Genomic DNA, 27381 nt, shown 5'->3' on the forward strand with positions numbered 1-27381 from the left:
TGTTACTGGGGCCTGTCTTGAGTGCTACTATTGCTGACATGGAACGAAGACTGCGCTCCCGCTATACTGCTGCTTCGGAATTGTTACTGGGGCCTGTCTTGAGTGCTACTATTGCTGACATGGAACGAAGACTGCGCTCCTCCTATAATGCTGCTAGTGATATGTTAGTGGGGCCTGTCCTAATGCTACGGCTGAAATGTTACGAATTATGGGCTCTGCCTATACCGCTGCTAATGGTATGTCTCTGGGGTGTGGAAACAGAGGTTTCCCAAAGACATGATGGCGGCGAGGCCATTTCCCACCAACGCGGTTACTGTTAAGGTGCATATAACCACGGACACGTGGAGAGGACACGTAGTGCCTCAAAAACATCCCCCTCCTCCTCCAACAGGGAAAACATTCTTGGCAAATGCCTTTGCATTGGTTCGTTTGGTGGCAGTCCAAGAATTTCACCTTTACCGACACTACAAGAGAACCCCCCCACCATCCCCCCGCCACGGCCCACTTAATCCTGGCCACATTCCGAAAACCAACAAAATAAAACCGCGCTACTAGGTCCGCAGTCACCACCACATTACCACCAACGCGGTTACTGTTAAGGTGCATATAACCACGGACACGTGGAGAGGACACGTAGTGCCTCAAAAACATCCCCCTCCTCCTCCAACAGGGAAAACATTCTTGGCAAATGCCTTTGCATTGGTTCGTCTGGTGGCAGTCCAAGAATTTCACCTTTACCGACACTACAAGAGAGCCCCCCCACCATCCCCCCGCCACAGCCCACTTAATCCTGGCCACATTCCGAAAACCAAGAAAATAAAACCGCGCTACTAGGTCCGCAGTCACCACCACATTACCACTAACGCGGTTACTGTTAAGGTACATATTACCAATCTGACTGGGGCATGCAGACACCTTGACAGAATGAATAGTGTGTGGCACATAGGTTCCCCATTGCTATGCCCACGTGTGCAGCTCCTGATGGCGGTGGCACAGGATTCTATTTCGCATTGCTTCTGTACAGCATTGTGGGCTATCGCCCCGCCCCTTTTAAAGAGGGTCGCTGCCTAGCCGTGCCAACCCTCTGCAGTGTGTGCCTGCGGTTCCTCCTCATGGCAGACGCACTTCTAAATAGACATGAGCGTGGTGTGGCATGAGGGCAGCTGAAGGCTGCGCAGGGACACTTTGGTGTGCGCTGTGGGGGGGAGGGGGGGCGGTTGGTCAGCATGTAACCCAGGAGAAGTGGCAGCGGAGTGTCATCCAGGCAGTGATTGTGCTTTGTTGTAGCTAGTGTGGTGCTTAGCAAAGGTATGCCATGCTAATGAGGGCTTTTCAGAAGTAAAAGTTTTTGGGAGGGGGGGGGGGGCCACTCTTGCCGCTATTGTGGCTTAATAGTGGGACCTGTGAACTTGAGATGCAGCCCAACATGTAGCCCCTCGCCTGCCCTATCCGTTGCTGTGTCGTTCCCATCACTTTGTTGAATTGCCCAGATTTTCACACATGAAAACCTTAGCGAGCATCGGCGAAATACAAAAATGCTCTGGTCGCCCATTGACTTCAATGGGGTTCGTTATTCGAAACGAACCCTCGAACATCGCGGGAAGTTCGTTTCGAATAACGAACACCCGAACATTTTGGTGTTCGCTCATCTCTAGTCATCATACAAAAAAATGCTTTTACGTAGAGCATTCTCTAGATGAGCAAGAGGAAACTCAAAGCGTGAATTAGTCAGCTTAGATTCAATGAGGTGGTCTCTAGTGGCCTGTAGCCCTCTATGATGTTCAATATTTGTATAAAGAGAGACCACATTGAATGAACCCAGCAGGCACCCCTCCATAACCAAGAAATTTCTAATCTTTAACAAAAAACCTGTAGTATTTTTAATGTGAGATTTCGCTTGTGTGACAAAATCCCTCAGTATCCTGTCTAAAAATTTGGATGAGCTACTGAATAGCAAATCTCTTCCCGAGACAACAGGACGTCCAGGGGGGTGGGAGAGGACCCTATGTTTCTTGGGAAAAAGAGTACAAAATCGGCACCCTAGTAAATTTAGGGTACAGATAATCTCGTAATTTCATGTCAATAATGCCTGAGGTAATGGCATCGTTCAAAATATTCCATAATTCTGCTTGATGTTTAAAGGGGTTGTCCCGCGCCGAAACGTTTTTTTGTTTTTTTTTAACCCCCCTCCGCGTTCGGCGCGAGACAACCCCGATGCAGGGGTTAAAAAAACAACCCGCACAGCGCTTACCTGAATCCCGGCAGTCCGGCGTCTTCATACTTACCTGCTGAAGATGGCCGCCGGGATCCTCTGTCTCCGTGGACCGCAGGACTTCTGTGCGGTCCATTGCCGATTCCAGCCTCCTGATTGGCTGGAATCGGCACGTGATGGGGCGGAGCTACACGGAGCCGGCATTCTACACGAGCGGCCCCATAGAAGACTGCAGAAGACCCGGACTGCGCAAGCGCGGCTAATTTGGCCATCGGAGGGCGAAAATTAGTCGGCTCCATGGGAACGAGGACGCTAGCAACGGAGCAGGTAAGTATAAAACTTTTTATAACTTCTGTATGGCTCATAATTAATGCACAATGTACATTACAAAGTGCATTATTATGGCCATACAGAAGTGTATAGACCCACTTGCTGCCGCGGGACAACCCCTTTAAAGGGGTTGTCCCGCGCCGAAACGGGTTTTTTTTTTTTCAACCCCCCCCCCCCCCCGTTCGGCGCGAGACAACCCCGATGCAGGGACGTACAGAAAGCTTACCGGAGCGCTTACCTTAATCCCCGCGCTCCGGTGACTTCTATACTTACCTGTGAAGATGGCCGCCGGAATCCTCTTCCTCCGTGGACCGCAGCTCTTCTGTGCGGTCCATTGCCGATTTCAGCCTCCTGATTGGCTGGAATCGGCACGTGACGGGGCGGAGCTACACGGAGCCTGCATTCTGCACGAGCGGCTCCATTGAAGAGAGCAGAAGACCCGGACTGCGCAAGCGCGGCTAATTTGGCCATCGGAGGGCGAAAATTAGTCGGCACCATGGAGACGAGGACGCCAGCAACGGAGCAGGTAAGTAAAAAACTTTTTATAACTTCTGTATGGCTCATAATTAATGCACAATGTATATTACAAAGTGCATTAATATGGCCATACAGAAGTGTATAACCCCACTTGCTGCCGCGGGACAACCCCTTTAAGTGTAGGGTCAACACTCAAAGGCTCATATAAAGCAGAATCCTGCAATTGAGAAAGGAATTTTCAACTTGGAGATGTCACTCTGTATCAGTTTTTCAAAGGTGTCTATGGCAGGAAAGTTACCAGATGAAACACACGAACTTTTGCTGTGCAGTCCAACATCCCTCGAGGCAAAGCCCTCACGGGGGTTGGACTGCACAGCAACCGTCACAGCAGCATTAGAGACAGTGGAAAAATGTGCCCTTAATTTGAGATTTCTGACTCTCCAACAAGCAAGATCAAGAGAAAACCAGTTATTGGAACCTAGCAGTACAAGAGACCTCTTAAAAGAGCCTTTATTTGTAAATCAGTCAAGGTTTTGGAGGAGATGTTGACAACAAGGGAGTCATTACTTATTGTTGATTCTTCTTGCGTGTCCCAGATCTTGTCTGGACACTCAGACCTCCTCTTGTGCGACCTCCCATGTTTTCTGCCTCCCCTTCGTAGCTTACCCCGGTGATAGGCTTGTCTCTCATGGCCATTGGGGGACGTCTATCTATAAAAGGCACATCCCGTTCCGACATGGTGCCATGTGTGGACTTATCTGTGGAGTTGGATAGTGCAGATGGCAAATAACGTTGAGCACTGGTCCTCCGGTGCCGATTATATCTTTGTCAATGTAGGAGTGGTCCCTTTTTGGGGGGCAGGAATCCATGACCACCCGGTTGCCAATTTTAAATATGTCCGTTCTTATAGTCTTCAGCATCCAGATGCCACTTAGGCTTTTTTGTTGTCTCAATCTCTTCTCTAAATCTCTTCAAGGAAATATCAAGCATCTTAGTATAGGCTACAAAATCTTCTTCTGTCAATAGAACACGCAGTTACTTCTTCAAGTCGCCAACTACTTTAGTCTGTTCAGATATCTCGATATGCAGAAATTCGAGGTTAAGGAGAATCAAATCAAAGGCGTACTTATTTGAAATACTGATAAATGTATTGCAAAAGTCCACATTATTAGGCAAAACAGTAGGTCTCACGTGGGGTCTAAGCCCCATGGGAATACGGGCCACAGAATAATATTCCTTTAAAGTTATTGCATGCAAGCGAAGAGAGATCAGTTTCTTACTGCATGTTTCATACCTCACTTGTATGACATGGCAATTGGGTGTTGCAAGGAAAGAACCCTCAGAATATATACCAAATAAAATATGTTGTGCATCAGCCTCAGTGTAGGCAAACACAGTGTGATAACCCAATGTTCCTACTTCCAGGTGTAACGTCAGTTCAAGGCTCCCGGCGAGTGCCCGCTAGCTGAAGTCCATAGAGTTAGACCACAAACAAAACAGTAGGTCAGCAGCACACCTGAAATCCAATAGCAGGGGGAGCAATGCGATGTGCACACTTTCACTCATGGATCCGGACTTCCCAAGATCCTCTACGGCAAAGTACACAAAAGTTCACATGGAAAGCAGCACAAAAGGGAATCCTTCAAAAGCTCTGCATAAAATCAGGATGTAAGCTTTCTTGCAGTAAATCCACTGGTTACAGATACATGATAAGCTGATGCGGTCTTTATCAAGCTAACTAACCCTGAAACGTTGCTTATCATGTATCTGTAACCAGTGGATTTACTGCAATAAATCTTTCATCGTGATTTTATGGAGAAATTTTGAAAGATTCCCTTTTGTGCTGCCAAAGCGATATATGGCGTCTGAGCGGAGACGTGCCAAAGTGGGGGAGACCACGGGTAAACTAGATGGATATCATGGGTGGCTCTGCGATCACTCCCTACAATGGCGACAAAGGGCCTGGCTCGATTGCACACAGTGGCAAAAGGTTTACTACAATTAGCAATTATCAACGGTACTTTGTCTCTAAGAGTTAATGAAGAAATAAATGACATGAGTCCTGGTAGCTTTGATTTACAAACTGGAGGTACTCAGTTTACTTTAGCTTTTTGGGAAAATGGTAGAAAGAAAAATGACCCCAGCGCTCGCTGGAGAAAAATTCCAATATGTATGGAAATAACTAGTTTATTTTGCAACGCGTTTCAGCCACTGCACGTGGCCTTTTTCAAGCATAAAAGTCATTCATACGCAAACAGTATATATAAGTAAAACAAAACTTACAATGAAGAAGTTCATAGGTGCCTGCTGTAGCTGTGCATGTGTCCTCAGGCAGCGGCAATTTTGGAGGCGGGGACAGCTGTGAATTACACACCCCCTCATAAAACTTTTGTTCCATAAGCAGAGATTCATATATATATCCCCCTATCACTAGAGGATGATCCCTCTCCAACATAGATACCCTCATAGGGTGCAAGTTTGTAATATAATCATATAATAAACATTAGCAGTATAGCTAAAGGATTCATGTGTCATGTGACATATGGACACATGATTAAACTGTGTGCCGACCCTCTGAGATAACAAAAACTCCACTTTTACTATGGACCCTGAGGAGAGGTCATGTGATCTGCATCTCCGGCGTGCATGACGCCGGCATCATTATGTCATGCATCATAGCGCTTACAGTGAGAGAGGAGGCAAAGTACTCACCAAGCCCTAGGTCACCACGCTCCCAGGAGATGCAGATCACATGACCTCTCCTCAGGGTCCATAGTAAAAGTGAAGTTTTTGTTATCTCAGAGGGTCGGCACACAGTTTAATCATATGTCCATATGTCACATGACACATGAATCCTTTAGCTATACTGCTAATGTTTATTATATGATTATATTACAAACTTGCACCCTATGAGGGTATCTATGTTGGAGAGGGATCATCCTCTAGTGATAGGGGGATATATATATGAATCTCTGCTTATGGAACAAAAGTTTTATGAGGGGGTGTGTAATTCACAGCTGTCCCCGCCTCCAAAATGGCCACTGCCTGAGGACACATGCACAGCTACAGCAGGCACCTATGAACTTCTTCATTGTAAGTTTTGTTTTACTTATATATACTGTTTGCGTATGAATGACTTTTATGCTTGAAAAAGGCCACGTGCAGTGGCTGAAACGCGTTGCAAAATAAACTAGTTATTTCCATACATATTGGAATTTTTCTCCAGCGAGCGCTGGGGTCATTTTTCTTTCTACCATTTTCCTGAAATTATTGGGTCTCCTCCTTGGGGCACTCAAGGAACCCTGCAGCTCTCCCAATCTGTGGATGTGGAGGAAGAATCTTCATCAAAAATTTTAAGGCGATTTTGGACCGAGAGGTGCTGGCAGGGCCTGTCTTGGCATAAGACCCTGCGCAGTACCGGGTAAGTCCTCATTTAATATCTTATATCTCACTATATATGACCACAGGAGCGCTACGCTGACCTCTGTATATTTCACTTTAGCTTTTTGGTAACGTTGAAAGTGAACTGTAAAGTTCAGTAGTAATGGCAGAGGTATTGCTTTGCATTTAGAATAACGATGACCCCCCTTTAGTTAACTTAAAGGGGCTTTTTCATAAAAAAAAAATTCTATACTTTCCCGTCAAGCTTCTGCTTCGGTGTCCCAGGTCACCTCACCGCACGCTGGCCATCTTGTTATGAAGCCGGTATTCCTCACATTCCTTCCGGCCGGGTCAGTGAAGGTCACGGTCTTGCGCGGTGGAGTTCACTGCCTAAGAAGGAATGCTGATCTATTGCAGAGACAGCTCACATGAGCAACATGAGTCACTTACAATAGCCAGCAGGAAGAAGACTGCCTGTGAATGTACGTAACCTCACAGGAAGCAGAAGAATCAGGCAGCTGAAGGTGAAGTGACCCCCTTCCCTGGACTGCAGGAGACAGGAGAAGATAGGGGAGGTGAAGATCAGAAAACTAGACTGACGGGGGAGGAATGGGTAGGTATAGAATTTTTTTTTTTAATGACAGGACCCCTTTAAGCAATTATCCTTTTAACACTTTATCTTACTTAACTGTAATTGTCCTTTAAGCAAATAACCTATATCAATACTCTAACTACCAGTATTCTGAGTGTAAGGAGGTGACAAGCAGCCAAATTACTCTGCCAGGTGCTTTGCCCCCTGCCTGTGATGCGGGCAGGAGGAGAGGGTGTCAGGTACCGTAAGTGCCAGAAAACCGAGGCTCCATTTTCTCTGTGACGTGGGCATTGATGGGACTGGTGTCACCACCCAGAAGATCTGGCCTCATGTAAGCAACAATGTAAGAGGCTAAGCCCAGTCCCCAGAGGAGGGCGTTCTAGGTGCTAAGCAGGCGCCATTTTGACATATATAAAGTGAGGTGTGACGCAGCAAGAAAAACAGTATAAGACAGTCATTGAAATGGTGGAAACTGTCTTAAAAGGTCGGTGACAGCAGCCATCTCCTCATGCTGAAGAGTGGCCAGAACTACCTAAAATGATGGAAGGGAGGCCCAGAGAGGAGGGGAAGGCCAGCAGAAACTGAGGGGCATGTAAACTCTGTGCTGTGGCCGCTGTGCAGGTGAAGAAAAATGGAAGAGAGTCATGGAAAGCAATAGAAGGTGGACGCTTCTGTGCATTTTAGATTAAGGCCTTGGTCAGAGAAAAAATGCACTCCTCACATACGCGGAAAACATGTGAATGGGCAAAGTTTTATATGCGCAGCGCATGAAACTTTGTCCGTTCACTGGAGCAGCTGCTCCACGAAGGTCCCCACATCACTGAACACTGACAGCACTGTCACAGTGTTCAGTGATGATAGGACTGCCTGCAGGAATGAAAGAATCCTCTGTCACAGCTGTGGCAGAGGAGCGCGATGCTATCACATTGCTTTCAATGGGGGTGGCGCTGCTGCCGAGCGGTATGAAGGCAACCCCTGAATGGCTGAGTGCTGCTTCTGATTGGTCACAGCGTTATTAATGCAAGTTGGCATTAATAGCATATTCTGTGAAGAGTGAGGTCACAAGTAATGGCCAAATCATGGGTAAAAAGTACATTGATGTGCATTTTTATTGCAAAGCCACGGTTTTTAATTTGATTTTTAATGTCTATGTGGTTTTGCGGGAATGGCGAAAAAACCATGTGTATATTAACAGTCAATTAGAAAATTATCGATTTGTAGTAAAACTGAATGTCAGCGTGCTTTTCGTCTGACCTCATCCCTAAGAAGGTTCCTTGTGGAAAGCAATCTGTGGCGAAAAGTATTCTGCTGCTTGGCCTTTTCCTTTGGCTGTTTCTGCCCAGGGGAGCCTCTCGGTACCCTGCCTATCAGGGAAGACACTGGGTTGCCTTCCAGTACACCTCAATGTTATCTCAGCCAGCCTATGCATCTATATAAATACATAAACTGGTCAGTTTATTATATGGACATGTAGTATGGCAGAGATGCCCCTTGTCTAATATCTGTATGTAGTGCAGTGAGTATACTTGGCTATAGCACTCGCTATTTCTGTCAGCCCCATTGACATGAATGGAGCGGCAGTGCACATGAGTAGCCAGTGATCAATTTAATGTGCCATGCCAACAGTCGGAACAGCGATCCAACAGGGAGCAGAAGGGGGGAAATAGAAACACCCATTTTTAGGAATTGGTGGGGATCCCTGGGAAGTGGGTGAAAACTGGACAAAATGCCCCCTCTACAAAATACCCCTTTAAGTAGCCCCAAACAGGAAGCAAGATGACTTCTGTAAGAGGTACTATTGGCCATCTTGGTTAAGAGCAAGTTTAAGTGTAAATAGCAGCCTCCAGTGGTATGGACTAAAAAATGCAACACAATATTTTTAAGTATAAAAAAGCGGTTTCTAGTAAATGATTCCTGAAATAACAGAATGCTGGCAGAGTTAACATAGGGGTGGTCACTTCTGATCTCTTCCACCCTCTGCAGTTTTGGCAGCCGAGCGGAGGCCTTCTGGAGGAGACAGCGGGGATTAAGATGGTTTTGTCAACGGCAGCTCTACCATCCCTCCCTGGAGTATTTAGACATGGCACAGCATGGTAGCGCACAGTGGTAAAATAACAGAAATCGTGGTAACCGCTTAATTTAGAGTGTTCACGTGATGCCAGTTCCTCTTAGAGTTGTGAAATAACCGAATCAAATAAAGAGTCAATAATCCATTCATTGGTTGAAACGGAGGTACATGATTTACTTAACATGGATAACATTGGTTTTCTCTTTACAAGCTGCAACAGTCTTAGGTAACAACGGATCTGGACCCTTTTTCCCATTAGAGTTGCCAACCACCTTGTTAACACTCCATTCCATCAACACAATTGCCGTCAGTCTCAGTTATCTGACGGTGGATTCTTAAAAGAGAGCAAATGGACAGTCTCTTGTTCGTAGAACCCTCTCAACCTGAACCTAATGGGCACTCCAAACACATTTACTGATTCCTGACTTGTGCTCCAACTGAAAAGATGTGAAGTCCGTCCCGTTGCACCTGTCTGCGGCGCGCCCAGCCACATCCACAGAGGAGAAGACGGAAGACCCGCACACCCACGCAGAAGATCTATAATGTTCTCTTGCCACGGGCAGGGTGGGATTCCGCTGGGGGCTTCCGCCCACAGAATCCGACCCGCCCGTGGGCATAAGGCCTTATTCCTTGAGGACCTGTTGAGTCACGTGACATTGTCTCTAAGAGTGCGTTCACACACAGCTAATTTGGAGTAGATTTTGTTGCGGATTCTGATGCAGATCTGCAGCACATTTCACCCTTTTAATTGAATTGAACATGATAAGGAAAACTGCATGAAAATCAGACCAGCGGTTCTCCATGTTGTAAATGAACAAACAGACAGATGTTGCGTTTTATAACCCTTAGAAATAATCTTATCTCCCGGGGACCGCTGAACTGTGAATTGCAGTTTTATGGGACCAGCAGAAATCTTTTTTCACCAAGCGCCATCTAGAGGCAGCCAGAATTTTTACACCATGGAACATGGGATTCTAAAAAATGAATATGTGAATATGACGAATGGAGCTTCAACTGCTAAATGAATTAATGCTAAATGTAGGTATTTTCTATTAGCATAATAATAGCAACTCTTTAACTCCTCAAGTATGCAGCCTAGTTTGGTACCTAATCACACGGCAATTTTTGTGGTTGGTTTCATCTCCAACGGGGGCATTGCTAGGGTCGTAAAAGATCGGTTCACAAGTCCCCCTTAAGGGAAGATGAAACTTTAACTTTTTAAACTTTTTTTTTTACTTTTTAACTTTATATGATCACCGTTATCTGATGGATAACGGTGATCATGTGACTGGGAACCTGCGGGCACCGACCGCATGGAGCTGTGACGTCCAGAGCCCACGTGGCTTTATTCTTTGCAGGACACATGTTTTTACGTCCTCAGAGAATAAAGCCCACTTGGGCAGGACGTAAAAGGCAATGGGCTGGTCACTAAGGGGTTAAGAAACTAATTGTTTGGTATTATACTCTCTTTTTGTTTTAACCTGCAAGAAAGAAGATGCTGTGCTACTTAGGGTTTGGGTAGGTGTAGTATTTTTTTATGCACATGTGTGGCTTCAGTGATTGGTCTTCCATTGTTAGCAACTGTATCAGCATCCTGCAGTTGAGTGCGGCACTCACATGGGTTTCATGGCACTTGGCTGGAGGTCTGAGGTATATGCCCTGGATCTCGAATGCTAGTGATGCCCCTGACTTCCACACTTTGAAAATAGTGGATGGAAAAGTACCTCCACATGGAAGGTGACTTGCTATAAATCACCACTCACCGCTGTCTCCGCTGACATCTCCTGCCTCCCGGCTACCTACAGGAGCCGGGAGCCAGAAGATTTTAAATTTCCCGGGCCTTCTGTGCATGCGACTGACGTAATGCCGCCTGGCGTGCATGCGCAGAAGGCCGGCTTCGAGGCCCGCGGGGAGCAGTGTGGCGGCCGGGGGTGAGTAATCTTAGCTGCCCCCATGAATCTGATCCATGAGGGAAGCTGAATCTTTAACTTTTTAAAAACTTTTTTCAACTTTTATGCGAAAACCTGTACGGTGGGAAATTGAACATCTAAAGTGTGAGTATTCAAGAGCAAGAATGTTTTAGTAACAGAGGAGAGAGGGAAGAGGAGAATAGAACGAGATCTAAGTCAGCCATTCCTAGGCACCAAGCAGAAAGGAAAGCAAGTCGGTCAGAGTCAGGCCCAGCCAGGGAACAGAGATTAAAGGCAGCTCACAGAGGGTACATGTATTTCCCTGTATCAAGCCCCTGAGGATGTGGAGAATTACTGAATGCCTGTAGCTGTAACCGTTTCTACATGTGAAGTGTAAGCAACAAGTCAAGTTTATCTCTCAAGTGCTCTTGAAGAATAAACAGTTTTGGTTTACTGTATGACCCGACTCCTGGCGTCACTTCCCACCATCTATTCCATCATCAACATCTGAGGTTCCACACTAAGCATTCCAGGCAGGACAGAGGTTGTATAATTACAATTTTGTTCGGAATGAGTCCCTACTAGAGATGAGCGAGCATAATCGCTAAGGACAATTGCTCGATCAAGCATTGTCCTTAGCGAGTATCTCCCAACTCGGCAGAGAAGGTTCGGATGCCGGCGCGGGTGACAGGAGAGTTGCGGCAGTCAGCAGGGGGGAGCGGGGGGGGGGGGGGGAGAGAGGGAGATCTCCCTTCTGTTCCCCCCCGCTCTCCCCCGCAGCTCCCCGTCCGCCACCGGCAGCCAAATCTTTGCTCCTGAGCGGGCAAGTACTCGCTAAGGTCAATGCTCGCTCGAGCAATTGCCCTTAGCGAGTATACTTGCTCATCTCTAGTCCCTACCCATACACGAACTGGCATCACGGCACAACAACATCTTCCTCTACCCGACTCCACGGGTAGCATCCCACTGGGGTATCACTGTCTTACCCTGCCCGACCCCGCGGGCAGCATGCAGTGACAACTGATGAATTTTGCCACTGTGCAGCATCACGTCCAGACCAGTGGCGTGACTATAGGGGATGCGGTTGCACTGGGGCCCAGGAGTCTTAGGGGGCCCATAAGGCCTCTCTTCTCCATATAGGGAACCTAGTACTATGAGTAAAGCATTATTGTTGGGGGCTCTGTTACAACTTTTGCATCGGGGCCGGGGAGCTTCAAGTTACGCCTCTGGTCCAGACCACCTATACCACCTTGTCAGGAGGAGCAGCAGAGACACCGTGACTACCATCTTAATTTCCCTCGATGGTAAACCCCTCCTAGGTCTGGCCTGTTGCATTTGCAAATGCAAAATCTGTGCACGCCAAACACAGAGAATAGAACCCAGTGATTCCAATATACAGGCACATGCTTCCTGTTCCTCCATGTCTGTCTAGATTGTTTAATAAAGGGAAAACGTTTTTTACCCAACACTAGACTTACCAAAAACAGAATAAGGGCTTTTACCCAGTGGTAAACGCTAGTGGGTAAAAGCCCTTATTCTGTTTTCGGCTGCCTGCAGACGGCTGGGTTGAATCCCCCTGCGAGAATTCTCGCTGCAGGATGCGGGCCTGTGCCCCTGCAGAGAACTGCAGCTTAATCGCTCCCAGAGTCTTTCATATCTGCTATGCGCTTGAAACATCATTTACGCGCAAATACGCTGCTGTGAGCATATATGGGCGAACCGTCATCTGAAGGAGCTCTAAGACTGAATTGGGACCTAAGTAGATAATTAGTAACCCAATAGAAAGAATGGGCTTTAAGCACTGCATATTACGTGTGTGAAAAATACATGCATAATACATGGGTGACATACTGCCGTGTGAGTGATGTGACAGTGCAGTAGCAAGAGTGGCCTGTAGAGGGCCTCTGAGCACAGTCACTGTGTTTGATTTAGTTAGCCTGCACCTGCAAGGGTGCGGCTACACAGTTTAAATTTCCCCTCCCTCACAAACTCAGGGTCCTTGAAGCTGTGGAGCTTCAGTCCTTTGGGGCCTGAGGTCTATGTAGACCTGATGCTGGTCTGTGAGGGACCCGGAAACACGGAGCGGACAAGGGGTAGTCGGCCCTCGGTCATCGCCTGTTGAGGCGAATTCACCTTCCTGAACCGCTGAAGGAAGCGGTTTGCGTTGCTGTGTGCACTGTGACTGACAACAGTGTGAAGTTTTATATGACATGCTGGACTGTATGTATGCTGAAAACCCTGCTATGCTTAAATAAATGCCGGAGGAAGCGGCATTTGGACTTTACCTTGTGTTTCTGGATATCATTGTGATGCTGCCACCCCTGGGCAGGCTAAAGTAAGCAGGAGATCCCGGGCAAGTAACCCCAACTTGCCACAGTGAGCTATTTCTATTGGTGAAGTTTTGTGATGCACGAGTGAGGATACGATGCAGCAGAAGGAGTCTCTAAAATATACAATATTTATTTAAAGCAAAGGAAATGTAGAAATGTCCAATGATACAATAGTAATGAATATGCAGTTGACCTTTTAATCCTCTCCACTGTGTGCAGACTTAGCTGCTTTTCTGAGACCTACCTCACTTACAAATCGTTGCAGACAAACTTTCCAGTCTCCTCTGTTTGTGTCCTGGTCAATTTTGGTAAGCTCCTCCCCACTGAGAGCCACAGAATCCTCCTTCGCCCGCTCGGGGAAAGGTTCTCCATGCCCTCCTTACTGCTTGGTGCTCAGCTTAGCTCAACTCTCCTTTATCTTCCTTGTGCTTGCTCTCTATCAGCATCCTCCTCTTCTTTTGTGTCCTGTCCTCTTCACTGCCACTCCCTGCAGTCTCCAGCAGCTCCCTGGCAGCACCTCCTGCTCAGCTGGTAGCACCCTGAGCTCTCCCTGTGGTGCAGCAGGAATTGTCTTTTTACATCTCAGCCTCAGCCAATCGACAAGTGTTTATAGAGCATGCCTAGTTCTAGCGTGTCAAGGTTTAGCATACATTTTGGTGTATGTTGTTATTTTGGTGCATCTTATAGTCCATCACCACAAACACATTTTAACTCTCTGAGGATGGAGGTAGAAGCAGTTCAATGCAGCCACATAAACTTTGACTAAATAGAAAAAATATTAATTACATTTCAGCCCTCCACAAAAGGGTTAAATACCTTGACTCTGCATAACAATAAAGTTCGACTTCTCTCCATAGGAGGGCACAGTAGTTTAACATTTACATTTCACTATTTACTTTCCAACTCAGAACAAAAAAAGTTAACTTAAAGGGGCTTTGTCATAAAAAAAAAATTCTATACTTTCCCGTCAAGCTTCTGCAGTGTCCCAGGTCACCTCACCGCACGCTGGCCATCTTGTTATGAAGCCGGTATTCCTCACATTCCTTCTGGCCGGGTCAGTGAAGGTCACGGTCTTGCGCGGTGGAGTTCACTGCCTAAGAAGGAATGCTGATCTATTGCAGAGACAGCTCACATGAGCAACATGAGTCACTTACAATAGCCAGCAGGAAGAAGACTGCCTGTGAATGTACGTAACCTCACAGGAAGCAGAAGAATCAGGCAGCTGAAGGTGAAGTGACCCCCTTCCCTGGACTGCAGGAGACAGGAGAAGATAGGGGAGGTGAAGATCAGAAAACTAGACTGACGGGGGAGGAATAGGTAAGTATAGAATTTTTTTTTTTAATGACAGGACCCCTTTAAGCAATTATCCTTTAAACACTTTATCTTACTTAACTGTAATTGTCCTTTAAGCAAATAACCTATATCAATACTCTAAGTACCAGTATTCTGAGTGTAAGGAGGTGACAAGCAGCCAAATTACTCTGCCAGGTGCTTTGCCCCCTGCCTGTGATGCGGGCAGGAGGAGAGGGTGTCAGGTACCGTAAGTGCCAGAAAACCGAGGCTCCATTTTCTCTGTGACGTGGGCATTGATGGGACTGGTGTCACCACCCAGATGATCTGGCCTCATGTAAGAGGCTAAGCCCAGTCCCCAGAGGAGGGCGTTCTAGGTGCTAAGCAGGTGCCATTTTGACATATATAAAGTGAGGTGTGACGCAGCAAGAAAAACAGTATAAGACAGTCATTGAAATGGTGGAGACTGTCTTAAAAGGTCGGTGACAGCAGCCATCTCCTCATGCTGAAGAGTGGCCAGAACTACCTAAAATGATGGAAGGGAGGCCCAGAGAGGCGGGGAAGGCCAGCAGAAACTGAGGGGCATGTAAACTCTGTGCTGTGGCCGCTGTGCAGGTGAAGAAAAATGGAAGAGAGTCATGGAAAGCAATAGAAGGTGGACGCTTCTGTGCATTTTAGATTAAGGCCTTGGTCAGAGAAAAAATGCACTCCTCACATACGCGGAAAACATGTGAATGGGCAAAGTTTTATATGCGCAGCGCATGAAACTTTGTCCGTTCACTGGAGCAGCTGCTCCACGAAGGTCCCCACATCACTGAACACTGACAGCACTGTCACAGTGTTCAGTGATGATAGGACTCCCTGCAGGAATGAAAGAATCCTCTGTCACAGCTGTGGCAGAGGAGCGCGATGCTATCACATTGCTTTCAATGGGGGTGGCGCTGCTGCCGAGCGGTATGAAGGCAACCCCTGAATGGCTGAGTGCTGCTTCTGATTGGTCACAGCGTTATTAATGCAAGTTGGCATTAATAGCATATTCTGTGAAGAGTGAGGTCATAAGTAATGGCCAAATCATGGGCAAAAAGTACATTGATGTGCATTTTTATTGCAAAGCCACGGTTTTTAACTTGATTTTTAATGTCTATGTGGTTTTGCGGGAATGGCGAAAAAACCATGTGTATATTAACAGTCAATTAGAAAATTATCGATTTGTAGTAAAACTGAATGTCAGCGTGCTTTTCGTCTGACCTCATCCCTAAGAAGGTTCCTTGTGGAAAGCAATCTGTGGCGAAAAGTATTCTGCTGCTTGGCCTTTTCCTTTGGCTGTTTCTGCCCAGGGGAGCCTCTCAGTACCCTGCCTATCAGGGAAGACACTGGGTTGCCTTCCAGTACACCTCAATGTTATCTCAGCCAGCCTATGCATCTATATAAATACATAAACTGGCCAGTTTATTATATGGACATGTAGGATGGCAGAGATGCCCATTGTCTAATATCTGTATGTAGTGCAGTGAGTATACTTGGCTATAGCACTCGCTATTTCTGTCAGCCCCATTGACATGAATGGAGCGGCAGTGCACATGAGTAGCCAGTGATCAATTTAATGTGCCATGCCAACAGTTGGAACAGCGATACAACCATGAGCAGAAGGGGGGAAATAGAAACCCCCATTTTTAGGAATTGGTGGGGATCCCTGGGAAGCGGGTGAAAACTGGACAAAACACCCCCTCTACAAAATACCCCTTTAAGTAGCCCCAAACAGGAAGCAAGATGACTTCTGTAAGAAGTACTATTGGCCCTCTTAGTTAAGAGCAAGTTTAAGTGAAAATAGCAGCCTCCAGTGGTATGGACTAAAAAATGCAACACAATATTTTTAAGCATAAAAAAGCGGTTTCTAGTGAATGATTCCTGAAATGACAACAGAATGCTGGCAAAGTTAACATAGGGGTGGTCACTTCTGATCTATTCCACCCTCTGCAGTTATGGCAGCCGAGCGGAGGCCTTCTGGAGGAGACAGCGGGGATTAAGATGGTTTTGTCAACGGCAGCTCTACCATCCCTCCCTGGAGTATTTGGGCATGGCACAGCATGGTAGCGCACAGTGGTAAAATAACAGAAATCGCGGTAACCGCTTAATTTAGAGTGTTCACGTGATGCCAGTTCCTCTTAGAGTTGTGAAATAACCGAATCAAATAAAGAGTCAATAATCCATTCATTGGTTGAAACGGAGGTACATGGTTTACTTAACATGGATAACATTGGTTTTCTCTTTACAAGCTGCAACAGTCTTAGGTAACAACGGATCTGGACCATTTTTCCCATTAGAGTTGCCAACCACCTTGTTAACACTCCATTCCATCAACACAATTGCCGTCAGTCTCAGTTATCTGACGGTGGATTCTTAAAAGAGAGCAAATGGACAGTCTCTTGTTCGTAGAACCCTCTCAACCTGAACCTAATGGGCACTCCAAACACTCACTGATTCCTGACTTGTGCTCCAACTGAAAAGATGTGAAGTCCGTCCTGTTGCACCTGTCTGCGGCGCGCCCAGCCACATCCACAGAGGAGAAGACGGAAGACCCGCACACCCACGCAGAAGATCTATAATGTTCTCTTGCCACGGGCAGGGTGGGATTCCGCTGGGGGCTTCCGCCCACAGAATCAGACCCGCCCGTGGACATAAGGCCTTATTCCTTGAGGACCGGTTGAGTCATGTGACATTGTCTCTAAGAGTGCGTTCACACACAGCTAATTTGGAGTAGATTTTGTTGCGGATTCTGATGCAGATCTGCAGCACAAATTGAATTGAACATGATAAGGGAAAACTGCATGAAAATCAGACCAGCGGTTCTCCATGTTGTAAATGAACAAACAGACAGATGTTGCATTTTATAACCCTTGGAAATAATCTTATCTCCCGGGGACATCGCTGAACTGTGAATTGCAGTTTTATGGGACCAGCAGAAATATTTTTTCACCAAGCGCCATCTAGAGGCAGCCAGAATTTTTACACCATGGAACACGGGATTCTGAAAAATGAATATGTGAATATGACGAATGGAGCTTCAACTGCTAAATTAATTAATGCTAAATGTAGGTATTTTCTATTAGCATAATAATAGCAACTCTTTAACTCCTCAAGTATGCAGCCTAGTTTGGTACCTAATCACACGGCAATTTTTGTGGTTGGTTTCATCTCCAACGGGGGCATTGCTAGGGTCGTAAAAGAGCGGATCACAAGTCCCCCGTAAAGGAAGATGAAACTTTAACTTTTTAAACTTTTTCCCCATGACATCATGACAGCATACGCTGGAGGTTGCTCACCTGCTGACCTGAAGGGACAGGAAGAGGCAGAGTATAAAAAGCACCTCCCCTCCACCAACACCAGTGTTTTTCCTGTCCCTTCAGGACAGCAGCGGCAGAACTCCAGCAACGCTGTCCCATGCCGGAGGAGGACTTACCGGCGAAGCGGCGGCGTGGATCTTTCGGGCAGCCCCGGCAAACCCAGTGGGAAGGACCCCATCTGGGAGCTTTCCGGGGACTGCGTGGGCCGGGGCCCAAGTACGGGTTGCCGGCACCACTGCGGCCGTCATTTCGGGCGGCGGCCGCCATCTCCGGTGGGCCGGGGTCCAAGTACGGGCTGCCGGCACCACTGCGGCCGTCATTACGGCGGCGGCCGCCATCTCCGGGTCCAGGGCCGACAGGAGCGCTCCAGGGGGCGTGGCTTCGGATACAGCGCGGTGACGTCAGACGCTCCGCAAAGGGGGCGTGGCCTGGCGCGGCCGGCGCCAAATTCAAAAATCTGCTGCCCCTGCATCAGCTGGTGGTGTTTCTCCACGCTAAGGAACGATCCTAAGCACAGGAAGCGTTCCTGCAAGGCGCAAGATGTCGACCAGAGAGGACCCAGAGACCCTCCTAACTGTAAGTGGTCCAGTGGACCAACCTACACCTGCACTACATACACTTCCCGACTAACAGAGTTTCCCTTGTCTTACAGGACAGGGATACTCAAAAACCGAGGGAGGCTAGACGCAGGAGTAAAAAATGTCCAGTATGTCTAACCAAACTTGACGACTCCTGCACCAAAACGTTATGCGCTACCTGCTCCGCGAAAATTATGCAGGAGGAAAAAACTTCCCTTATGGCCGAATTTCGGTCAGTTGTCCGAGAAGAAGTGCAGTCCTCCCTCTCAGACCTCCAACCTGGGCCTTCCGGGGTTACACGCAGGTCGGTTCCGGCGGTGTCTGAGTCTGACTCCGACATAGCGGAAAATGTGGATTTTGACGGGGAAGTGACGCAGGAGGACAAGAAATATCTTTTCTCTACCGCGGACATGGATCAACTGCTAAAAGCAGTACGCAGGACCATGCAGGTGGAGGAAGATGTGCAGCAACCCCGCACAGTCCAGGAGGATATGTTCGCGGGGTTACTCCCGCAACAAAAATCTTCATTCCCCGTAAACGCCACACTCAAGCAGCTGATTCTAAATGAGTGGGAGAGCGTGGATCAGGCTCCGCTAATCCCCAGGGAATTTAAAGAACGCCTGTTATTTCCGGGAGATGAAGTGTCCTTTTTGGACGAGATACCTAAAGTCGATACTGCAATTGCCATGGTATCCAGAAAGTCCGGATTGCCCTTTGAGGATACGTCCCACTTAAAGTACCCGTTGGACCATAAGGTGGACACATCCATGCGTAAAGCCTGGTCTACTTCATGGTCTCATCATGAAAGCTAACATCGCGGCCACTTCCGTGGCTCGTTCCATGGCAATCTGGTTGGACCAATTCGCAGCCCTAGTCGACCAAAAAGCCCCTAGGGAGGAGTTCGCAAGCGGCATCCCTCTGCTGCGAATGGCAACAGGGTTCCTGGCAGATGCTTCGATGGAAACAGTCCGCCTCGGAGCCCGCATGGCAGCCCTATCGAACACCGCCAGAAGGGCAGTGTGGGTGAAAGAGTGGTCAGGGGACGCAGCGTCCAAAAATAGGCTATGTACCCTACCGTTCCGGGGCGGGCGTATATTCGGACCAGACCTGGATCGTCTGCTGGAGAAAGCAGCTGACAAGAGTCACGGACTGCCTGCCACCAGACCACCCAAGAGACCCTTCACCCCTCATCCCTCGTCTACGTACGCCGGGAAGGGAAAGACCGGAAGATGGTCTTATCCAAAGGGCGGAAGGGGTAAGACTTTAACTTTTGTCCCTCAGCCCATACTTTCGGGCCCGGTAGGGGGTAGACTGACTCGCTGTGCCAATAGCTGGCGTAGTATTACAACTAATGAGTGGGTACTGCACCTAGTGGCGGAGGGGTACAGGATCGAGCTACTATCCCGCCCCCCGGACAGGTTTATGATAACCCCAACCCAGTCTCCAGGCCTAGAACAGGCTCTGTTGGAGGGCGTACGGAACCTGCAGGGTCTCGGCGCAATTATCCCAGTCCCTAAGAAGGAACAGGGAAAAGGTTTCTATTCCCCCCTCTTTCTGGTTCCCAAACCAGACGGCTCCCACCGCACCATTATCAATTTAAAACAACTGAATAAATTCATTGAATATAGGAGATTCAAAATGGAAACCATTAGAACTGCAACTCCTTTAATTGCCAGGGATAACGTAATGGCTACAATAGACCTTAAGGATGCCTATTTTCGTATCCCTATTTACGCCAACTCACAAAAATTTCTGAGGTTTGCGCTGAGGGTGGAGGGGGAAATCCGCCACTTCCAGTTCGTCTGCCTACCATTTGGAATCTCCTCGGCTCCGCGAATTTTTTCCAAGGTCGTGATGGAAATGGTGGCCTTCTTACGAAATCAGGGTGTCATGATCATCCCCTACTTAGACGACTTCCTGTTGGTGGCAGATTCCCCGTCTGCTCTGAGATCACACTTGGAGTCCACATTGCAATTATTTAAGGAGCTTGGCTGGATTGTTAACGAATCAAAATCCAACATGGAGCCAGAAACCAGGAAGAAATTCCTGGGTGTCATCCTGGATTCCAGTCTACAAAATTCGTCCCTTCCTCCCCTAAGAAAACATCTTATCATAGAGGAATGTTCCAACCTATATAAAAAACATAGGGTAACGATAAGAGACGCAATGCGGATCCTGGGACTAATGACTTCGTGCATCGGCGTGGTCCCCTGGGCCCAATTCCACAGTCGCGGACTCCAGTCACTAATTCTCCAGAATTGGGACAAGTTGCAGGCTTCGCTTGATCAGACAATCCCTATTTCTGCGGAAGCCAGAGCTTCACTCCGTTGGTGGGTGTCGTCGGACAACCTGTCTCAGGCATCCGATTGGAATTTGGACCCGGCCGTAATAATCACGACCGATGCCAGCGCCAAAGGGTGGGGGGCCCACTTTGAAGGCGGTTATGTACAGGGGGCCTGGGACGTTCACGAGAAAGCTAGCTCATCGAACTTTAGGGAGCTTAAAGCTGTATGGAAATCCCTGCGTAGCCTGCAAACACGATTAGTGGCGAAACATGTGAGGATCTTCTCAGACAATATGACAACAGTATCACTCATTGGCCACCAGGGTACCACCAGGAATCCTCCACTACAACGACTGGCGGGGCGGATCCTTCAATGGGCGGAAGGCACAACAAAGTCCCTATCGGCCTTTCATATAAGAGGAGCCGAGAACTCAGCCGCGGACTTTTTAAGCAGAAGGAAAGTGGACCCAGGAGAGTGGGAACTCCATCCAGAGGTGTTCAGCCTTCTTGTGGAGAAGTGGGGGGTACCAGAAGTAGACCTCTTTGCGTCAAGCGCAAACACCAAATGCCGGCTTTTCTTTTCCAGAGGCGCAGAGAAACAGGCCCTGGGCACGGACGCTCTCTCTCACCCCTGGGATTGGGACCTAGCGTATGCCTTTCCCCCTCTACCACTAATCCCGCTTCTGCTAAGGAAATTACTGCAGTCAACCCTAACAGTAATTTTTGTAGCACCATATTGGCCCAAAAGACCGTGGTTCCCCCTCCTGAGATCCCTGTCAGTGGGAGAGCCCTTCCACCTTCCAACAAGACCGGACCTACTGTCGCAGGGCCCTCTTCTTTACCCGGAAGTTCACAAGTTCAGGCTTACGGCCTGGAGCTTGAGCGGGTAAAGTTCCTAGGAAAGGGTCTTTCCCCTAAGGTTATTTCCACCATTAGCGAGAGCCTTAAACCCTCGACACACAAAATCTACTCCAAAGTCTGGAAAAAATTTTCGGAGTGGTTAGGCCAGGACATCCAGCAGCTGGATCAGCCAGACGTCCGGAAAATCTTAGATTTTCTCCAGGCGGGCCTGGATAAAGGTTTGAGTCCAAATACGCTCAAAGTCCAAATTGCGGCCTTGGGGGCATTCTTCGATCTCGCGCTAGCGGAGCACAGGTGGATTAGGAGATTTCTTAGAGGGGCGAGCAGATTACATCCATTCACACGGGCCACGGCACCACCCTGGGATCTAACCATAGTCCTTCAGGCCTTATGCGACCCCCCATTTGAACCGATTACGGATCTATCCATCGCCTGGCTGACATACAAGGTAGCCCTGCTTGTGGCAGTTACGTCAGCCAGACGCGTGGGGGAAATCCAGGCCCTCTCACGAAGGGCCCCATATATGACTATCCACCCGGACAAAATAGTTTTTTCTTTAGACCCATCCTTCCAGCCTAAAGTATTGTCAGATTTCCACAGGGGCCAACCAATAGTTATTCCAGCCTTTTGCCAAAATTTCAAAAATGCAAAAGAACAAAAGCTCCATAATATAGACGTCAAAAGAGCGGTACTAGCATACCTCGAGGCAACAGAAAGTTTCAGGAAGTCTGACAAACTTTTCGTTCAATTTCAGGGGCAGGCCAAAGGAAAGGCCGCTTCTAAAGATGCGATCGCCAGGTGGCTCAGGAGAGCCATCCAGGAGGCTTACAAGGCCAAGGGCATCCCCCCTCCAGAAGGATTGAAGGCCCACTCAACGAGAGCGGTGGCATCCTCTTGGGCGGAGAGAGCGCACGCATCGATTGAGCAAATCTGTAACGCAGCCACATGGACTTCAGGCCATACTTTCATCAAACATTATAGGCTGGACTTTAAATATAGTCAGGACGCATCCTTCGGTAGGAAGGTGCTCCAAGCCGTAATCCCTCCCTAAAAAGCCCATGCCACTTATTTGGTATTCCTCCAGCGTATGCTGTCATGATGTCATGGGGAAAACGGGAATTTTTTCTTACCGATAATTCCCTTTCTGGAAGACATCATGACAGCATACAGGCTTTTTTCCCCCCCTTACCAACATGGTTACCCTAGTTTGTCCAACACATGAGGTAATGTGTATGCTTTAACTTTGTTTTCTGAGGTGTGTGATGTCAATAAAAACACACCTTCTGGTTAAGTAACTGGTCACTGTGGTCATTTGGAACGCACTGGTGTTGGTGGAGGGGAGGTGCTTTTTATACTCTGCCTCTTCCTGTCCCTTCAGGTCAGCAGGTGAGCAACCTCCAGCGTATGCTGTCATGATGTCTTCCAGAAAGGGAATTATCGGTAAGAAAAAATTCCCGTTTTTTTTTTTACTTTTTAACTTTATATGATCACCGTTATCTGATGGATAACGGTGATCATGTGACTGGGAACCGCATACAGTGGTCCCCAGTCATATCTCCCTGCACTTGGCTATCTGTGACAGCTGTGTGCAGGGAGATTTTAAATTTGCTGGGCTCGCCGGCCTTCTGCACATGCTCGCCACATCTGCGCATGCGCAGAAACCAGCGGTTGGTCCCGAGACCGGCCGGAGGACATAGAGGAAGGGGGGTGGGGGGTGGGGGTGAGGATTTTCACCTTCCTTCATGGATCCGATCCATGAGGGGAGGTGAAACTTTTCTTTTTTACACTTTTCTTCACTTTTCCGCGATCGCCGTTATCCATTGGATAACGGCGATCGCGGTATCGGGGACCACTCACCGCTGTCTCCGCTGACACTCCTGCCTCCCGGCTACCTACAGGAGCCGGGAGCCAGAAGATTTTAAATTTCCCGGGCCTTCTGTGCATGCGACTGACGTAATGCCGCCTGGCGTGCATGCGCAGAAGGCCGGCTTCGAGGCCCGGAGGACCAGGACGGCGGGGAGCAGTGTGGCGGCCCGAGGTGAGTAATCTCAGCTGCCCCATGGATCTGATCCATGAGGGAAGCTGAATCTTTAACTTTTTAAAAACTTTTTTCAACTTTTATGCGATCGGCGCTCTCCATTGGATAGCGCCAATTGCATTGCCGGGGGGGGGGGGACTGCCCGCAGCCCAGGATGACAGCTCCATGCTGTCGGCTACCTGCAGGCACCGACCGCATGGAGCTGTGACGTCCAGAGCCCACGTGGCTTTATTCTTTGCAGGACACATGTTTTTACGTCCTCAGAGAATAAAGCCCACTTGGGCAGGATGTAAAAGGCAATGGGCTGGTCACTAAGGGGTTAAGAAACTAATTGTTTGGTATTATACTCTCTTTTTGTTTTAACCTGCAAGAAAGAAGATGCTGTGCTACTTAGGGTTTGGGTAGGTGTAGTATTTTTTTATGCACATGTGTGGCTTCAGTGATTGGTCTTCCATTGTTAGCAACTGTATCAGCATCCTGCACTTGAGTGCGGCACTCAGATGGGTTTCATGGCACTTGGCTGGAGGTCTGAGGTATATGCCCTGGATCTCGAATGCTAGTGATGCCCCTGACTTCCACACTTTGAAAATAGTGGATGGAAAAGTACCTCCACATGGAAGGTGACTTGCTATAAATCAATGTCCGACAGGCCTTTTATCAGGCCTTGCAACATGACTAGGGATATAAGCCGAACCAAATTCTTTAAAAGAAGGAAAATACAATCATCTGCAGAAAGGCTGTTTCTGTGTGTTTGCCCCTAATCAATACTGGTTGCTGATTGGCTGGGTGAAAGGTCTTTAATGTGGGTCTGGGGAAACAAAGTTTCTCTTTTTGGATCTTGGCCATTTAATCCCTCAGATGTCATGGTCAATTGTGATTGCAGCATCTAAGAGACTGACAAAGGAGGACTCTGTTTGTCACTGTATCAGTCACCCATAATGAGCAAATCACTGGAGAGGTGATAGGTCGTCTTGGCAGCCAGAGGCCCAACAATGGTCTACAGTCCTGCTGTGGCTATGAATATACAGGGAATGGAATTATGGCCACGTATTATATGATCGATCAGAAGTTTGCATGTTCAAGTCCCCAACTGAGACGTAGAAAATAAATGCAAGCTGAATTTCTTATTTAAAAAACTATTGTAAAAGAATAAAATTGTAAAAAATACATATTTAGTATTATTGCATCCATAATCCAAGATGAACACATTATTTATCCCACATGGTGAACACAAAAGAAAAAAAATAAGCCCAAAACTTTACATTAAAGAAATGCAGAAGTAGACTGTGTATGTGTCAAGAATCTCAAGATGATACCACTCCACTACCTGAGGTGGAATCCTCCCCTTATCTCATGGATTTTGCTCCTGCTCCCTCCTCTTAATCTTCACTCTGCACTCGTGTACTGTGCTATTGGTATTTTTGAACTTTGTATTAAACGTGTCTAAGTAATCTGATTGGATAGGTGCCCATCAGTCATAGAATCACTATATATGCCAGTCACTGAGCAACGACCGCTCACACTGCATCTTGGATGTTCGCAAAACTGTAAGTTACCTCTTTAGCTGAATATGTAGTTTATTTCCCACAGTGTAGAGATTTGCATATGTTAAGACTGAAATTACTCAACATAAGGGTTAAATTACATGTGAAGAAAAGTTGTGGATTTTTCTGGGGACTTGCTTATATTGTTTGTGGATTTATATTAATTCCAACCCATGTGCACTTACCCTAAGGGCTCTTTCCCACGGGCGCATATACAGTGACAGCGTTTTCATGTTTTTACTCCATATAAGCGCCTAAATGGGCTTTTTTCCGCGATCACAATCAGCGTTTTTAGCGGAAAAAATACGCTGCACCCTGGAAAACTCTCTCTCTGCCAAAATCCTTGGGATGCCTTCCAGTGCCTATATAGAGGCACTAGTAAGCTTTTTACAGCGTTGGATGCTGCAAAAATGCCTTCCCCTCCCTCCTCTTTCCCAGCTCCCATGGGAGTCTATAGGACCCGTCGGCGTATATTAGCCAAAACACAGTTGCAGAACTATGTTTTGGCTGAGCGTATATGTGCCGGCTGCGTATATGTTCTTTTTTTTGTGCTGCCGGCATATTTACGTGCCACATATTCGCCCATGTGAACTGCTACATTGGAAATCAATGCTTCATATGGGTACCATATATGCGCCCGGGCGTGAAAACGCAGCATATATGCACTCAAGGGAATAAAGCCTAAGGGTGTGTTAACATGTTGATTTGCTGTGGATTTTGGTGCAGATCTGCAGCACATTTCAATCATTTGATTTAATTTAATTGAAAGGGTGAAATGTGCCGCAGATCCACACTAAAATCTGAGACAAAATCTGCTGCACGCTAGCTATAATGTAATCGCACCCTAATGAGAAACTTTATTAGTGTACTAACAGATCCTAACCAAGGGTTAATTTGCTAACAAACCTATTGCTAGTAAAGCAATAAAGAACATGATAAGATGCCAAACTACTTATGTGCGTTAGAAAAGTAAATAAATCTCCTGATACTATTTAGTTTTAGTACCTGTGAGTTATATCATCTTTATACATCTATTACAGGTTGCTTAATTGGCGTATCGAAGGGTCTGCCTAAGCATGAAAGCTTTGCTACTATCTGTAGCCCTGCTCCTCACAGGTATGGTGACTCTTTGGACAGTTGTATGACTAATTTTACTGGGGCACACTTATCCTTCACCTTTGTATCGTCTTATGTAACTATTGACTAGCATTATTGTATTTGTACAGCCATCTTACTCTACGCAGGTCATAAAACCAGCTTGTATTTGATGTTAAGAATCAATATTGTTAAAGGAATTGTCCAACTCAACAACCTCCATCCAAATGTCTGATCTTGTATGGTCAGCTTGACTAGATGTCATGTAATGCTACATTTTACTTGCAGTACCCTCCACAGTAGAAATGTGAGGATTCGCTGTATTGCCCATCATTCCGAACAGCTGATCCCCCGGCGTTTCAGTAGTTGTACCCATAGCTTGCTTTATAGGAGGGCTTGTTGAGTTGTGGCAAACACTATGGTATTAGACAGATGTGGGTTGTAGAATTCTTTGACCATTGCCAACTAGGAACCCTGATATCTCCATTCAGCTTTTCCAAAAAGATATGAATACACTTTTATTAACATTGCTATTAGAGATGAGCAAGCACGCTTGTGTAAGGCAGATACTCGAGCGAGCATCAGTCTTCTCCAGTAACTGATTGCTCATCCGAGCAAATGTGGGGGGGGGGGGGGGGGGAGAGAGAGAAAGAGAGACATCTCACTCTCCCGCCCACCGCCCCCCGCATTTGCTCGGACAAGTAATCAGTTACTTGAGTAGACCGATGCTCACTCAAGTATCGGCCTTAAACGAGCATGCTCGCTCATCTCTAATTGCTATAGATTACATACTTTGCCTCATTTAATAGTGTTGAGCAAACCAAACCAGTAGAACTCTGTTTCAGGTCAAACTTTGCTAATTGCTCAGTTTAACACAAACCTGAACCAAGCTTTTAGCAAAATTCTACTCAAAACAGTGTTCTACTGGTTAGGTTTACTCAACACTAGCCCTGAACACTGAACACTGTCTGCGGGCTGGTTGCACCAACCATGCTGTTGATCCAGGTTTAGTTAGATAGCGATTAGCTGTTGAACTTGGTTTAAGGA

The 27381-nt window shown here is 47.2% G+C and overlaps 1 protein-coding gene across 2 annotated transcripts in view; it reads left to right on the forward strand.

Annotated features, from left to right (window-relative positions):
• Nucleotides 1-27381, forward strand: part of LOC136593132 (apolipoprotein A-I-like) — a 61256-nt gene that overhangs the window by 30006 nt on the left and 3869 nt on the right. The window contains exons 1-2 of one of the 2 annotated variants that reach the window (XM_066588645.1): nt 25184-25242; nt 26280-26355. In XM_066588645.1, coding sequence (XP_066444742.1) covers nt 26316-26355 — 40 coding nt within the window. In that variant the 5' untranslated portion in view covers nt 25184-25242; nt 26280-26315. Of the gene's footprint in view, nt 1-25183; nt 25243-26279; nt 26356-27381 lie in introns of those variants that run through there. The other variant, XM_066588646.1, reaches the window with a different exon arrangement.

Source organism: Eleutherodactylus coqui, unplaced genomic scaffold (assembly GCF_035609145.1).
Source record: "Eleutherodactylus coqui strain aEleCoq1 unplaced genomic scaffold, aEleCoq1.hap1 HAP1_SCAFFOLD_323, whole genome shotgun sequence".
Taxonomy (NCBI): domain Eukaryota; kingdom Metazoa; phylum Chordata; class Amphibia; order Anura; family Eleutherodactylidae; genus Eleutherodactylus; species Eleutherodactylus coqui.